Source organism: Danio aesculapii, chromosome 7 (assembly GCF_903798145.1).
Source record: "Danio aesculapii chromosome 7, fDanAes4.1, whole genome shotgun sequence".
NCBI lineage: Eukaryota > Metazoa > Chordata > Actinopteri > Cypriniformes > Danionidae > Danio > Danio aesculapii.
Window position 1 is genome coordinate 53,456,131 of NC_079441.1, and position 17,069 is coordinate 53,473,199.

Below are 17,069 nucleotides of genomic sequence, written 5' to 3' on the forward strand. Positions count from 1 at the left end.
AGTTCCAGACATCTTAAAGGAGTCGCCAGGCAGGCTGCCGAGAGTTGAAGGGCTGGTAGCCTCTGGCTGACTCGGACAAAGGAGAGTTCAGTGGCTCATGGAAATGTTTCAGGAGCTTTTGCGAGGGCACTCGCGGTTGCCTCGTCTTTATGACCTACTTGACAATGTCCAGCACTTAGAACTCATTGTGACTCACTTTATCCAGTGAACAAACCATCTCTCCTTCTTTTTCTTGCTCTCTCTTTAGGCAGCTCATGGGAGACGCTATCAAGACATGTTGGAGTGTCCAGGTATGTGGAGAATGTAGAGAATGAGAGCATGTGTGTGTGAGGAGCCACGCTGACCTATTGAAGGCCTTATGAACTCTTAAGTTCATCTGACATTTTTATCAGGCTACTGTGTTAAGGTGTAAGTAATATACCGTTGATGACAATGAAAAAAAAAAGGATTTTAGTAATAATTTTAAATAGCCTGATTAAAAAAACATAATTTTATAGAAAAACGTTCATAAAGGTTTTTAGATTTCGAGTCTCCATATATTGTCTACACTTTATATGAATAAAGTCAGTTTTATTATGGTGTTAAAATGTTTTATTTTTTATTACATTTTTATTTTATTTTTTAATAAAATTTTCATTTTATTTTATTTTATTTAATAAAACCATGTGAATAGAATTTATGAAAAATATGATTGCATGGATTTGTTTGTTTGTTTGTTTGTTTGTTTGTTTGTTTGTTTATTCATTTGTTTGTAGAATTATTGTCACAATTAACATTGCTTCATAGCAGCTTTAAAAAAAAACAACACAAAACAAAACATGAGGTTGCTTTGTATATTATCTTACTGTTTTTTACTTTATAGTCTCATTATACTAAAGTTATTAGAAATTGGCAAAATTATTTTATCTTAATAATATGCCGATGGATTAATAAAATATAAACAAATCAAGTGCTATTTTGATTAGAGAAATTGAACAGACATAATCTGTGTAACAAATTACTAAACAATAATTAAATGTGAAAATAGATTTTTTTAATTGTAATATTCAATATTTCAGCAGGTCGAAATAATCAGTAAAATACACATATATATTTTTTAATCACTAAAAGTCTTTTGACTTGCTTGTTTCCAACACTGCATAGTTCAGATACGACACTGAGCAACAGCTGAATTTTGTGTTTGCTCCTTCAGGCTCCCGCTGGAAGAGCCTCAGGGTGTGCTGTGGCTCCTGACTCCAGATTTGGGCGTCTTCGTCATCTCCCTGATCACCCTTATCCTGTGTAGCCGTCTGTTGAAGAAGAGAGATGAAGGCTCCGTTCCTCACATGTCTGCTCTTCTGCATGAGGTGAGCTGTGCTGAACTATGGGAATTTGTTGAATAATGCTGTGTTAGTCTGGGCCTCAGATGCTCCACCCATGATGAATGCCGTGGTGGATAATGCTGATGCAATCCACAGAGTGCAGTTTCATTAGATATGTTTCAATCCAAAATTTGATTTATGCGCAAAACTGGATTTTCGCATAAAACTTTTGTCAATATAGAATCAAGTTTCCATTCAATCAGTCAAAGAGAACAAAATGGCTTTTCCTGATAAGCTGGCGCCAAATTACAAAAATATGAATGGGGTTTTCTGTGGTAGGGGAAGCCATTGTGGGCATTTTTTAAATGATAAACTACATGTGCCTCAAAAAAGGATGAAACGCAATGAGTGGTTGTTTTTAAGGTGCAAGACTGCTCTTTGAAAGCTTAGCTCAGTTCTGAGTGGTAATAAAATTAATTTTGGAATGACCAAAACAACATTTTAGGTGTTCTACTATGCGTTTTATCTGCTGGTTTATCCATAATCTTTTGTTGTCACATGATCAGTTAAGACAAAACTCAAACTCTAGACATCCAAATTTTATGGGACGTCTTTTTCTTGTTTTCTTCATACCTTCAAAACTTTTGTAAATCTTTTCTCCTGTTATAACATACTCCTAAGCTACCAGTTTTCCTTCAGCCTCTGCTTTGTGTCAGTCTAAACTACTACACTTTTAAACTCTACTAAGCACAAAATGTTCATTTTCATTGCTTTGTTACATGCAGGTCTGTTGTGCTCTCATTGATTTGACAGTTACCTGCCTCTTTGCAGCTTGTAAAAAGAAATTGTGGTTGGTCTTTTTATAATCTGGTCAGGTGAGGTTTCCTGTTTAAGCTTATTTTATATTAAGTACTTCAGACATTACATTAAAAACGTCAGACTAATGATTTTTAAGCAGTACATCTTAAGTATGCACTTAGTTGTATCCTGAGTACATTTTGTACACTTTTGTACTTTTAGGTCATGGTTCGGTTAATTTCTGGAAGTTATGGAGAAATGCAAAACTTAAAATTGCTTGAAATTATTTACAATTATTATTAATATTTGTGAATATCAAAAGTTTAAAACTCAGAATTAAAAAGTCTGAATTATTAGCCCCCCTGTTTATTTTTTTCCCCAGTTTCTGTTTAACACATTTCTAAATATAATAGTTTTAATAACTCCTTTCTAATAACTGATTTATCTTATCTTTGCCATGATGACAGTAAATAATATTTGACTAGATATTTTGCAAGACACTTCTATACAGCTTAAAGTGACATTTAAAGGCTTAACTAGGTTAATTAGGTTAACTGGGCAGGTTAGGGTAATTAGGCAGGTTATTGCATAACAATGGTTTGTTCTGTAGATTATTGAAAAAAAAATAGCTTAAAGGGGCTAATAATTTGGACCTTAAAATGGTTTTAAAAAATTAAAAACTGCTTTTATTATAGCCAAAATAAAACAATTTTCCAGAAGAAAAAATATATTCAGACATACTATCAAAATTTGCTCTGTTAAACATCATTTGTAAAACATTTTAAAAAGATAAAAAATTAAAAGGGGGGCTAATAATTCTGACTTCTGTTGAAGTTCAATTTAGTTCAGTTCAGTGTGGGTTAATTTTCACTACTGAAAGTTCAAACACTGAAAAGCAAATCTATCGACGTGCAGCTCCACAAGTCCCGAATGAAGCAAGCCAGTGGTGACAGCGGCGAGGAACAAACGTCACCAATTGACAAAAGTGAAGGGAAAAAAAACCTCCCACATACAGCAAAAAAGCTCACATACAGCAACAAGCTGAACAGACAAACTTTGCAGCTGTTGGGCAACATAATGCACTTTTGAGGCTTTTCAAATTGATAATGTAGTTGTTTAGATTCCAACTATGCAGTTTATTTATAAGGATAGTGCCTATTTTTTTATATTTATCATTTCTGAGAGTTAGCAAGCTTTAGTCTGTCATTGAACTGAGCAAAGATGGATGACGTTGTCCATCCACAAGATGGCGACAGAGACCACATAATAAGCCCTTGGCTTAGAAGGTAAAACAGTGTGATTTCTAACTACATCTGATCAAATCATTATTAAACAGGTAAGTAACATTCTAAGTTGGTCTCTCTCTTTTGTATGGTGTAGTGCTGTATTTATACCATATAACTACTGTATTGAGTGTAAGATGGGACTCGCATATCAGAAATGTGTATTGTGTTGGCAGAAAGAAAGAAGAAATGCCCGCATGTGTCTAGCGTTTTTCCTTATTGAAAACACAACAGCAGTCTGGTAGTGATTGTGCTGCTTTTTTTCGGGGTTAATCACTGTGATATCCCGATATCCCGAGAAATACTGTAGACTGTTATAGACTGTAATACTGTAAGGAGATATCGATGTAGACTGATGGCATTTCATGCTCAGACTTCATGTTCAGACTTATAATCTTAAAATATGAGCAAAATCACCTGTTTTGTCTTCACTTTAGACATTACGCTAGAGAATCATTTAAACAGCTCTGAAGTGATGTTAGTGAATGAGCAACGGCTCTGCTGTTCTGAGGTCAGCTGCAGATGACCTCATTAATTAATTAAAAATAAATTTTAATTAATTAATTTAAATTAATGACACTGTTTTTCATATATATTATTAATATATTGACATTTCTAAAACATTACATTGTTTATGCATATGCAATTGTCAAATACTGTAAATTACAGTAAATAGTTACTTTGTAATTGTAAATAATTACACCCAACACTGGCTATATGTGAGGTGTCCTCAAATAAAAAAAGGAATTTGGAGAAATACAACAAAATAAAAGAGTGATACAAAGGCCGGCTGACAATAAATCTGTATAGGAACTCAAATTTTCCCTAAGTTCTGTTCTGCTTGTTAAAAGTATTGTGGAAGTTCTGTACTGTACCAAAATGATTCAATACAATTATGTGAACCATATCAAACCTATTGGGGTGGCATATTGAACATGTTAAAGTAAAAGACTTAGTTTTAACATTCTACGATGCAAAAAAAATCTGATACAGAATGTGCAGATCTAAGGCCTTAATAGTGCTTAATTGCATTCTGTACACACACAGTACAGTAATTAATGGGAGTGACAATAACAAACAAAGCATATTGCCAAAAAAATTGTGTGGGGCTGAACTGAGCAAACAGAAAAAAGCAAATAAGAACAAGTTCATAATAAACTTAAACCTAAATGCTTCATCTTAGTTATAAACAAGTCACTTACCAAAGTCATCGCAAACTGCACCTGCCTTCTTTAACTTCATAAACTGGATGACATAAGCCTGAAGATGCTTAAGTGTCACTTATAAGAGGACATGGCAACACTGCAAGAGCAGACTTTTCTAAACAGAAACAAAACAAGACCCCGTTTTAGATAAAACCATTGACCATGAGAAGTCTTTAGTAACATTTACATAAGCCAAAAATGATGGGTGTCAGAATGTTGCTGTGGTTACCATGGTGTCAATCCTCACAATTTTAGGTATGAGTCATGTTGCATAGAGATCATTTGTGAATTTAATTCTCATATTTAAATGCAATTGTCACTCAGTATGCTTTGCAATGGCTTAAAATATTTTGACTATTTCCACAAAATTGCTGTTTTTGATTTAAATTCACATTAAATTGTAACCGTGACAGCTGTAATAACAATAACAATAAGAAAAATAATACATTTGATATAAATTGTGCTTTCCTCAAACCAAAAGCACTATACAATGCAACCACAAATTATAAAAGTGCTAAAACACGATGAGAAAATATTCAGACAACAACAAACAAGTCTTCAAAATCTGCATGAAATAAAATGTACAATAGTTATTTTACTATAGCACACATCGTTTGTCTTAGGATGAATAATATGTTAATAAGTGTAATAAGTTAATATAATAAGTTAATTCACTGTAGTAAATATTTGTTTTGGTTATATTAATAAAGATCTTGTTATGAAGCGGACAGGAGACAGAGGTAAGGAAACGTTAGGGTGTTTATTAAATGACAACAAGGAGCACATGAAGGATAGCCAGGAGGATCAGGAATGATGTTGGGGTCTTTTCCTCCGTGGCTGGGTAACAGGAATACACGAGGATGGACAGCACACACCAGATACAGCTGACAGAGGATGACACAGACTTGGAAGGACTGGAAGACAGGACGATTCGGGAGGACCAGGAAGACTAGGAGGAATACAAAGAGAACAGGTAAGTAAATCGTTTGTTTTAGCTGAGGATGACTACGCTGAGTGGTCGCTCAGTTGTCCGCTTTCGTCGAGACGAGCCCGGACAATGAGCGACTGGAGTGCTGTGCTTTTATCTGGTGCTCGTGAATGTGATGCAGCTGTGTGCTCATTAGAAGTCAGGTGATGGTGATCTTCGTGAGTGGGGGTCGTGAGAGCCTGACCAATCCATGACAGTACCCCCCTCCCCAGGGCCCGCTCCTGAGGGCCGACACCTCCGACGCCGTGGTGGTCTCCCTCTGCCTCTAGGCGCTGGGAACTCAGGGTGGCTCTCATGAAACTCCACCATGAGACTAGGATCGAGAATATCAGCTCTGGGAACCCATGTCCTTTCTTCGGGGCCGTACCCTTCCCAGTCCACCAGGTACTCCAACTGGCCACCACGACGTCGGGAACGCAAGATCTCCTTCACTGCGTAGACGGCTCCTTCTTCTAGGAGCAGTGGAGGAGGGGGTTCCTCTTCGTGGTCAGGCTCTGTGGAGGGAAGAACAGGATCGTGATAGGGTTTCAGGAGTGATACGTGGAATGTAGGGTGAATACGGTAGTGAGAGGGTAATTGTAGTTTGTAGGTGACGGGGTTAACCTGTTCCACGATGGTGAAGGGACCAACAAATCGGGGACTTAACTTGCGAGAGGGCAGTCGCATGCGTATGTCCCGGGTGGATAGCCACACCTTTTGTCCGGGTGTGTATCTGGGTTCTTCAGACCTTCTCCTATCGGCGGTTACCTTGCTTCGACGGACTGCCCTCTGCAGATGTTGATGAGCCTCGTCCCAGACTCTCTCCGCTCTCCCGGAACCAGTGATCCACTGCGGGGACATCAGATGGTTCGCCATCCCAGGGAAAGAGCGGTGGTTGGAAGCCCAGGACGCACTGGAATGGCGTGAGTCCGGTGGAGGGTTGCCGCAGTGAATTTTGGGCATATTCTGCCCAGCCCAAATACTGGCTCCAGGAGTTCTGGTGACCACTGCAGAAGGTCCTCAGGAACCGTCCCACCTCCTGAATCTTCCTCTCTGTCTGCCCGTTGGTTTGGGGATGATATCCAGAAGAGAGGCTGACGGCCACACCTAGGAGCTTGAAGAAGGCTTTCCATAGACGTGAGATGAACTGTGGACCTCTGTCCGACACAATATCTTCTGGAATACCAAATGACCTGAAGACTTGATTAAAGATATTGTCGGCAGTTTCAAAGGCTGTGGGAAGACCTTTCAGAGGGATTAGTTTGACAAACTTTGAGAATCTATCTACTATGACTAGAATACAGGTATTACCTTCTGACGAAGGGAGGTCAGTGATAAAGTCCACTCCTAGGTGTGACCAGGGACGGTTCGGAATCGGCAAGGGATGGAGCTTTCCAGCGGGTAGATGACGTGGGCTCTTGGATTGGGCACAGTCCTTACAGCCCTGAACATATTGCCTCACATCCCTTGCCATGTTTGGCCACCAGAATCGTTGGGATACTAGCGAGAGAGTATTGTTGATCCCTGGATGTCCAGTGCCTAGCGAGGTATGTAAGGAGTGGATCAGATCTACCCGGTGTTCAGGTGGTATGAACTGCCGATGAGGAGGGCATCCCGGCGGAGCAGGGGCTTCCGGAGTGGCAACGACTGGAGGAGCGTTCCAGGTGATCGGACAAATGGAGATGTGTTCGGGAAGAATCTTCGTTGGGAGTTCTTCATGATCGTGATGCTCGTGTAAACGAGAGAGAGCGTCTGCTCTTAGATTCTTGGGTCCTGGACGATAGGAAATGGAGAAATCAAAACGTGAGAAGAAAAGTGACCATCTGGCTTGACGTGGACATAGTCTCTTGGCCTCTTTGATGTATTGGAGGTTTTTGTGATCTGTGATCACCTGGAACGGATGTTTGGCTCCCTCCAACCAGTGACGCCACTCCTCCAAGGCTAGCTTGATTGCTAGAAGCTCCCTGTCTCCTATGCTGTAATTCTGCTCCGCCGGGCTCAACTTCCGAGAGAAATAGGCACAGGGATGCAGTCGGGGCGGTGTATCATGATGTTGAGATAATACTGCCCCGACGCCGGTGGTGGATGCGTCCACTTCCACCACGAAAGGAAGATTTGGGTCAGGATGAGTCAGGAGTGGGGGCCCTTGTGAACTCCTTCTTAAGAAGGCGGAAGGCTGCGGCTGCTTCTTTGGTCCACTCCAGTCCTTTGGGTTTACCCTTGAGGAGATTAGTGAGAGGTGATGTAATCCTGCTGTAGTCCTTGATAAACCGTCTATAAAAGTTAGCAAACCCAAGAAACCTCTGGAGCTCCTTAATGGAAGTGGGTTCTGACCAGGATAGAACAGCCTCAATTTTCTTCCCATCCATACGTATACCGGTTTGGTCAATGATGTATCCCAAGAAATGAATCGACTTCTGGTGGAATGAGCATTTCTCCGCTTTGAGGTAGAGGTGATGTTCTCTCAATGTGTGTAGGACCTCCGCAACGTGTTGGCGATGTTCGGCCTCACTCCGGGAGTAAATGAGGATGTCATCTATGTACACTATTACACAGTGGTGAAGAAACTCCCGGAGGACTTCATGAATGAAGTTTTGGAATACGGAGGGGGCGTTGACCAGACCGTAAGGCATGACCTCATATTCATAGTGGCCAGTAGGGGTCACGAATGCTGTCTTCCATTGGTCCCCCTCACGTATTCTTATCAGATTATACGCGCTGCGGAGGTCCAATTTAGTGAAGACTTTAGCTTCTCGGAGCTGTTCCAAAGCGGCTGGTACCAGAGGAAGGGGATATCGGTATTTTACTGTACCGTTATTTAGGACCCTGTAGTCGATGCATGGACGCAGCCCTCCGTCCTTCTTGGCCACAAAGAAGAAGCTTGAGGCGGCTGGTGATTTTGAGTGACGTATGTACCCCTGACTCAGAGCTTCCCTTATGTAATCTTCCATTGCCTGATTCTCTGGAAGCGAGAAGCGGGTAGATCCTACCTCTTGGCAACTGGGCATCTGGAACTAGGTCGATCGCGCAGTCCCATGGCCGATGCGGCGGTAGCTGGGAAGCTCTCTTGGGGCAGAAGACATCATGAAAGGAGCTGTACTCCTTAGGAATGTGGATAGACTGCTTCTCAGGAGGGCTCTCGACCGATGTTGCAAACAAAGAAATGGGGTTCCGACCTTGAAGAGGGAGATTTGGAAAACAGGCAGGTGTACATCCAGATCCCCATTTCTTTATCTCTCCTGTGCCCCAAGAGATGATGGGATCGTGCTTCACCAGCCACGGGCGCCCTAGAATGATGTCCATATTTGCACCCTCCAGAACCAGAAATTGAATCCTCTCTTGATGTAACAACCCCACTTGAAGAAGGATGTCTTCGCATTGTCGATGGATACGGGTCGAAGATCGAGTGCACTGGGTTATCGGTTGTATCTGGTATATATGCGAGGACGCCTCAGTACGGAGGTGGAGTTGACGACAGAGGGATTGGGAGATGAAGTTCCCTGCTGACCCGGAGTCGATGAGGGCTGTGACAAGGAGAGAAATAGAGGCAGTAGTTATTTGTACGGTGGTAGTAAGTGGTTACATTGTTCAATATTCGTACTGAATACACTCACTGAAGTCCGAATGGGACGAAGGGGACACTCCATACGGGTGTGTCCACTGACACCGCAGTATAGACACAGACCCCGGGTCAGCCTCCTCTGTCGTTCTGCTGATGTCAGTCTTCCAGACTCTATTATCATGGGTTCTGGTTCTGGAGAGGCTGTTGACTCAGGCGATTGGAGGAGTGCAGACGAGGGGGTGATGGTGTCCTGTTGATAGGAACGGAGACGATCGGAACATCGGAGAGAATGTTGGATGAATCTCTCCAGACCCATTGTATCATCTAATGTGGCCAGTTGGATTCGGAGAGTGGGTTTCCAAGCCGAGCCGGTACGTGGTCAACAACGATCTCTCATTCCATCCACTTGCAGCTGCTAGAGTGCGAAACCGGAGAGCATATTCCTGTGTAGATAGAGTACCTTGCTTTAGATGATACAGCTGCTCTCCAGCGGCTACTTCCCCATCAGAACGTCCAAACACCTCTTTGAAATACTCCGTGAAGGTAGTGATGGAATTCATGACCGGCCCGGCTTGGTTCCAGATCGTCTCAGCCCATTTAAGTGCAGGTCCAGAGAGTAGAGATACGATGTAGGCGATCTTCGACTTATCTGTGGGATATAGAGAAGGTTGCATTTCGAATATGAGGGAACATTGTAACAGAAAACCATTGCACTCCCCCGCTCCGCCTGAGTAGGGCGCTGGTCGGGGGCCATGGGACTGGAAGGAAGGGCCGAAGAAGAAACTGTGGAGGCGGAAGTGCTCGGTGCTGGTGGTGCGTTGGAAAGTGGAGCTGGTGGCTGTAGAATCCGCTTCAACTGGTCCACCAGCTCTTGAAGGTGATCGGGGGTGCTCATGTTGTCGTCGTTATGGTCCGGGCTTCTGTTATGAAGCGGACAGGAGACAGAGGTAAGGAAACGTTAGGGTGTTTATTAATGACAACAAGGAGCACATGAAGGATAGCCAGGAGGATCAGGAATGATGTTGGGGTCTTTTCCTCCGTGGCTGGGTAACAGGAATACACGAGGATGGACAGCACACACCAGATACAGCTGACAGAGGATGACACAGACTTGGAAGGACTGGAAGACAGGACGATTCGGGAGGACCAGGAAGACTAGGAGGAATACAAAGAGAACAGGTAAGTAAATCGTTTGTTTTAGCTGAGATGACTACGCTGAGTGGTCGCTCAGTTGTCCGCTTTCGTCGAGACGAGCCCGGACAATGAGCGACTGGAGTGCTGTGCTTTTATCTGGTGCTCGTGAATGTGATGCAGCTGTGTGCTCATTAGAAGTCAGGTGATGGTGATCTTCGTGAGTGGGGGTCGTGAGAGCCTGACCAATCCATGACAGATCTATCTATTTGTGTTGGCTCTGGAATTGCAGTCCTTCTCTGATGATGTCAGTTTGACATCTTGGGCAAATTATGCTTAGCCATGCCCTTCAAACCATCAGTTTGCTCCAAGTGAAAGATAAAAGGGAGCGCAAAAATACAGTTATGCCCCTACTCAATATTCTTTTCAGGTAAAAATCTGCTGAGAGTCTGCAGCAACTACTTGTTCACCCTGACATTAAAGGTCCCATGAAATTAAAATAAAGTTTTTTAATGTTAGAATCAGCAGTGGCGAATTTAGGCATGGGCAATATGGGCGATCGCCCAGAGCGGCATCTTGCTTGGGGGTCGCACGGGGAGACGGTGACAAAGAGAAAAAAACGAGCCCCAGTAAAAGCTTTGAGATACCTTTTACTTTATGCAAGTATATTGATTTAGAGTGTTAAACCCAGAATAAAGACGTTAGGGGCCATTCACATTTAGTGTCTTTTGCATGTGCAAGCTTGTTACTCTCTATGTGCAACAGAAACAACGCTGGTGAAATTAAACTGACGCATGCCTGCAGAAAATGATTCCCGCAGGCCTCATGTGCTGCTCTGCTCCCGGTGTGAATCCTGGTTTATATGATGATGATCTTATTTTGACAAAGCATGGCTATAAAGCAGAAAGGAGGGACAATGAGTCAGGGTGGAAAGACTTTCTCAGCCATTAGTCAGGTCAAAGACAACAGATAATTCCATAAAACGAATGTATTTTTTTGAATTCTATAGAATTGTCATTAATATTCTTGTAAAAGATTTCTTAAGTGATCTTTGCATACCTACTGAAAAAAACAGCTTAAACCAGCCTAGGCTTTAGAGAGGTTTTGGCCATTTCCAGGCTGGTTTCCAGCCATTTCCAGCCTGGTCTTAGCTGGTCAGGCTATGAGAGAATCAGCTAAAACCAGCTTGACCAGCCTAGCCAAAACCAGCTATGTCCAGCTTAAACCAGGTTGGTCAAGCTGGTTTTAGCTGGATTTAACTGGTCATTTTCCAGCCTTACCAGCTAAGACCAGGCTTGAAATGGCTGGAAACCAGTGATGGTTTAACAGTTTTTTTCATGTCACCTCATATTTCAGTTACTCATCAAATCTTGACCAATCAAATACTCTCTAGTGTCTAACAATCCCCTCCTCCTTCAAGACGCATATTAGATGTGCTTGTTGCATTGGAAGCAAAACACTATTGGCTGTTTTATAAAAAGGGGAGGGGCTACACTGTCTCACCCTTTTTTGTGTTTTGGAATAAACATCGAATAAAAAGGCACTTTTCAAAGCACTTCACAAGCCTTTTAAAGATTCATAACGCATAATTTATTATCAATTATAAACATTATTTATAACCAGTGGTGGAAAAAGAACTAAAAAATTACCCAATTATACTCAAGTAAAAGTAGTGAGTAGTTTCTCTCTCTCTCACTCTCTCGCTCTCTCTCATTTTGACTCATTGTGCTGTTCCAGCACTGTACAGCAGCCCAGAGTCTGACAACTTCCTGCAGCTGTTGCCAAGGCGACAACATCAACAAACACTGAGACAGGCTTTCAGTGTGTCAGCATAGAAAAATAGAAGCTTTATAAGATCAATTAGCAACAGAGGCCCAAGTTCCCAACCAGACATCTGTGTGTGTGTGTGTGTGTGTGTGTGTGTGTGTGTGTGTGTGTGTGTGTGTGTGTGTGTGTGTGTGTGTGTGTGTGTGTCTGCTTTACTGGAGTCTAACAATAGAAACCGTTTCAACACTGCTTATATATAAAACTTATATAAATATTATTCCCAGATATGACCAAAGCTGACCTCCGCTTATACCTGTCTGACTCATTTCTACCCTGAAAAGCATAAGAATAGGCAAGACACAGCTGTGGGACTGTGCTGGAGTTGGCAGTACTAATTTTAAACTGTATTTTGCCATGTTGAATTATATACTGTATTAAAGATTTTTTTGAGAATAAATTTTGAATAACATTCACTAGGTCAAAACGAAATACTTAACGACCTTAGAAAGCACCACTGGCAATTGATTTAAAACTATTATAGGATGTATTTATTATAATATTATAATATATGCATGTGTCTATCATTCTAAAACATATTAACAGTGTGCTAAAACATGCTAGCGGTGTGCTAATTAAATAATGTGATGTGTATTACATGCTAATGTATGTGACATTACATGCTAGCATTAAGTCATGCTAGAAGCATCTAAACATTAAAATAATTGCAAAACATTATTTAGAGTTTAAACGTGGGATAAATTGTGCTAAAAACATGTTTGCAATGTGCTAATACATGTTAGCAGTGTGTGAATGACACTCACTAGGTCAAAACGTTATACTTAATGGTCTTTAAAAAACACCACTAACAATTTTAGAATAGATTTAAAACTATAATATGATATATTTATTATAATATTACAATGCACATATGACTAAACATGTTAGCGGTGTGCTAATTAATTAATTTGATGAATGTAACATTACATGCTAATATTAAATCATGCTAGAAACACCTTACCATTAAAATAATTGTAAAATATTTGTTAGAATTTTAACATGTTGCCTAAAATGTGCTAGAAACATGTTACCAATGTGTTAAAACATGTTAGCAAGCAGTGTGTGAATGGCATTCACTAGGTCAAAACATTATACTTAATGCAAAAACATGCTAGCAATTTGCCAATTAATTCATGCAATAAATGTGACATTTTATTAAGTAATGCTAGAAACATCTTAACATTAAAGTAATTGTAAAATCTTTGTTAGTTTAAACATGTTGGCTAAAATGTCTAGAAAAATGTTAACAATGTGCTAAAACATGGTAGCAGTGTGTGAATGACATTTGCTAGGTCAAATCGTTATACTAACGGCCTTAAAAACACCACTAACAGTTTTAGAATTGATTTAAAACTATTATATGATGTATTTATTATAAAATTGTAATGTATGTGTGTATGTGTCTGTATATCATTCTCAAACATACTAAGTGTGTCATAAAACATGCTAGCAGTGTGCTAGACATCTTAACATTAAAGTATTTGTTAGTGTTTAAACATGTTGGTTAAAATGTGCTACAAACATGTTAGCAGTGTGTGAATGACATTTGCTAGGTCAAAACGTTATACTTAACAGCCTTAGAAAGCACCATTAGCAGTTTTAGAATTGATTTAAACCTATTATAGGATGTATTTATTATAATGTTATAATATGCGCATGTGTGTGTCTGTCTATTATTCTAAAACATATAAACAGTGTGCTAAAACACATTAATTAATACGATGAATGTGACATTACATGCTAGCATTAAATCATGCTAGAAACATCTTAACATTAAAACAATTGTACAAATTTTGTTAGTGTTTAAATGTTGGTTAAAATGCTTTAGAAACATGTTAGCAGTGTGCTAATACGTGTTAGCGGTTCAGTCATTCATGGTTTTGCTAACCCAGCTAAATCATTTGTTGTAAAAGTGGGGTTAATTCAAAGGTGCTCCGCTAAATACATGGTTACTACATAATTATTTTATTCATAATTTACATTCATAAGGGAGAAACATGTTAACAAATCAGCTTAGCTGTGTGTTAGAAATATGTTAGCTATGCAAATCATTGCTAAAACGCAATGCTAAGCACAATGTTAAAACTTGTTAGTAGCATGTCATATCATTCTACTAACAAGCTAAAAACCCCTTTTTTAAATTTGTGAAATCTACATGAAAGTTTATCTACAAAAAATAATATCTAGTATATTGCTAAATATTTGTTGACCTGATTTAGTTCATCAGCCGGGTTTGCAGAAAGCTCCATTATGCACAAAAATGAGGTTGTGAAGTAACAATTCTCATTTCCAGAAGACTTATGCAACAGTGTTAGTTCAGTGTTGTGCCCAAATGTGAATTTTAGCATTTTAACCACCTAGCAACCATTTGCCTTGTAATTTGGTGCAGAAACAACGTAATAATAATATTTAAGCAACACATTTCCTAAATATTAGCCTGCGGTAGGGGAGTGAATGGGCTTTGTTGTGAGCACAGCATTTAGAGGATGATGCAAATCTATCCAGATGCAATGGGTTTATACATGTTTCAGATTTACTGAAGGAAAAATAAATGCTGAAGCGAAGACAGTCCAAGTTGAACACTGCATTAGAATCAATGCTTTATGATGAAACTGTAGAGTTGGCAGTGAAATCACAAAAACAAGTTGATTGTTATTAAAAAAGGAATTAAGGTGTTTCTTGATTGGATATGTTTGATTTAAGCTACAAAACCTAAGTTAGTCATAATTGGTAGCATGTGATTTATTTGTTTATTTTCATTAAACTGGGTTTTTAATACACCATTAACATTTAGGTAATTGTAATGCAGTAACAAAGTAGGTGCATGAAGTGGAAAGCTCTGTAAGCAAAGGGGAAAATAAATAAAAGGTAAAACTAACTACTCAAAACACAACAGCTGTTTTTAAAACACCAAACACCATACAATAGTTGCTGTTTTCCCATCAGGAAACCATGTTTTGCTTATAGCTTCCCGTACTATTGCAATTTTACTCACCCTCCATTTTTTCCAAACCTGTTTGAGTTTCTGGTAACACTTTAGTCCAGCTCACAATTCATGCTTTTATTACTGGTTTATTACCTGCCTATTATTAAGATATTAACTGTTCATTAGCAGTTATAAAGTATGATCTAATTCTACATCCCTAATCCTACTCTAAACTACTACCTTACTAACTATTAATAAAGGGTTAATTAGTAGTTTATTAAGCTAGTGGTGTTAGTTAATGATTTGGTACCATGATACCATGAATTCTGACCTACTGACCTACTTACTGACTTTCTTTCTTCTATTGAACACAAAGGAAGATATACTAAAGAATGATGGGAGAAAAACAGCCATTGACTTCCATAGGTTTTTTTTCGTCTCTACTATGAATGTCAGTGGGTACTAGTATTGCACAATATATTGTTCGAGCATCAACATATCTCAGTGTGTTTGTCCATAATAGTCACATCACAAGGTATATAATGTTGAGTTGGGATTAGATGACCACAGGTCATAACACACAAGATTTGTGGAGACAGTGCAAAATTGAACTATAATAGATTGAAAGTTTATTATCTGCATGTGTTTTAAGGCCTGTGACTCTTGAGTAGTTTACATTTAAGTTTAAAGCATTTTAATAGCACATAAAGAAGTGTAATGAAGATTCATTTTATTGGATTATTTATATGATGATGGAAATGCAATTTTATTTTACATTTGATTAATACATTTCTGTACAGGAATACTGTTAGATTCTCCCCAAAAAGCCATAAAGCAGTGTTTATTTCACTTTAAAGGGTCACGAAACACCAAAACACTATTAGGACACATATATTCCACTAAAATGTGAAAATTGATTGTTTTTGCGTTATTTCAAGCAAATTTGTTTCCGGTTTAAAAAGAAATTTTGAAGCCACGTCACGACCATGACATCCTTGTGTATATTCCAGCTTGGAGATTGGCTGCCTGTACCGGCGGGTACAACGTAACGTCTTTGAGTTTTCAGCAATAATTTTTGAGGAGGGGCAATGCAGTTGGTGCAGTAGGTAGTGCTGTTGCCTCACAGCAAGAAGGTCACTGGTTCAAGCCTCGGCTGGGTCAGTTGGCGTTTCTGTGTGGAGTTTACATGTTCTCCCTGCATTCGTGTGGGTTTCCTCCGGGTGCTCCGGTTTCCCCCACAGTCCAAAGACATGCGGTACAGGTGAATTGGGTAGACTAAATTGGCCGTAGTGTATGTGTGTGTAAATTAGTGTGTATGTGTTTCCCAGTGATGGGTTGCAGCTGGAAGGGCATCCACTGCATAAAACAATGCTGGATAAGTTGGCGGTTCAAGAAAATGAATGAATGAATGAATTTATGAAGAAGACTTGGTTCGAACCAATCAGCACACTCTATTGTGAATGAGATGCAACTTCATTAATATGCATGATAGCTTCAAAGCCATGTTGTGTTGCCAAACGTAACTAAAACAAGTGGAAGAAGAAGAATTTTTCGGAGACATGGGTCATCAGTGTTGCGTTTATAAATGTACCACAGCGAAGGTTTTGTTTCCATTTCCCAGCAATGAGAGCACCAATCACGTGTGGACATGTGTGGATTACAGTGATCTGCTAACACGCGACAGAAATATGTTTGTAAGGAAAATTTTTTACCCGAGAGCTTTTCGAATCTGGAAATGGTGAAATCCGCATTTGCCACACATCTCCTTTTATAAAAAGACGCTGTTCCAGTTCATGTTGATTGTCCTGTCACTACAGATTTGGTAAATGAGCGATCAGTGTACTTTGTTTATGTTTATTCAGATGGCAAAGTATCGTCAGCAGTACTCTTTCAGTTTTTAAAGACATACCTTAGTCAAAATGATTTAGTTACTATGTTTACAGTACATTACCAACACTATAGTATTTGCGACTGAAAGATCCGCTGTAAATGCTGCTCTCCGAATGTAAACAAGTAAATACCTTGATCAAACTATTACTGTCATGCAGGATTTTCAACACATTTTGTGACAG

At 39.7% G+C, this 17,069-nt stretch overlaps 1 protein-coding gene across 1 annotated transcript in view; it reads left to right on the plus strand.

Moving 5' to 3' along the window:
• Positions 1-17,069, plus strand: part of piezo1 (piezo-type mechanosensitive ion channel component 1) — a 242,731-nt gene that overhangs the window by 114,127 nt on the left and 111,535 nt on the right. The window contains exons 4-5 of the mRNA XM_056462167.1: positions 248-290; positions 1,193-1,346. Coding sequence (XP_056318142.1) covers positions 248-290; positions 1,193-1,346 — 197 coding nt within the window. The remainder of the gene's footprint in view (positions 1-247; positions 291-1,192; positions 1,347-17,069) is intronic.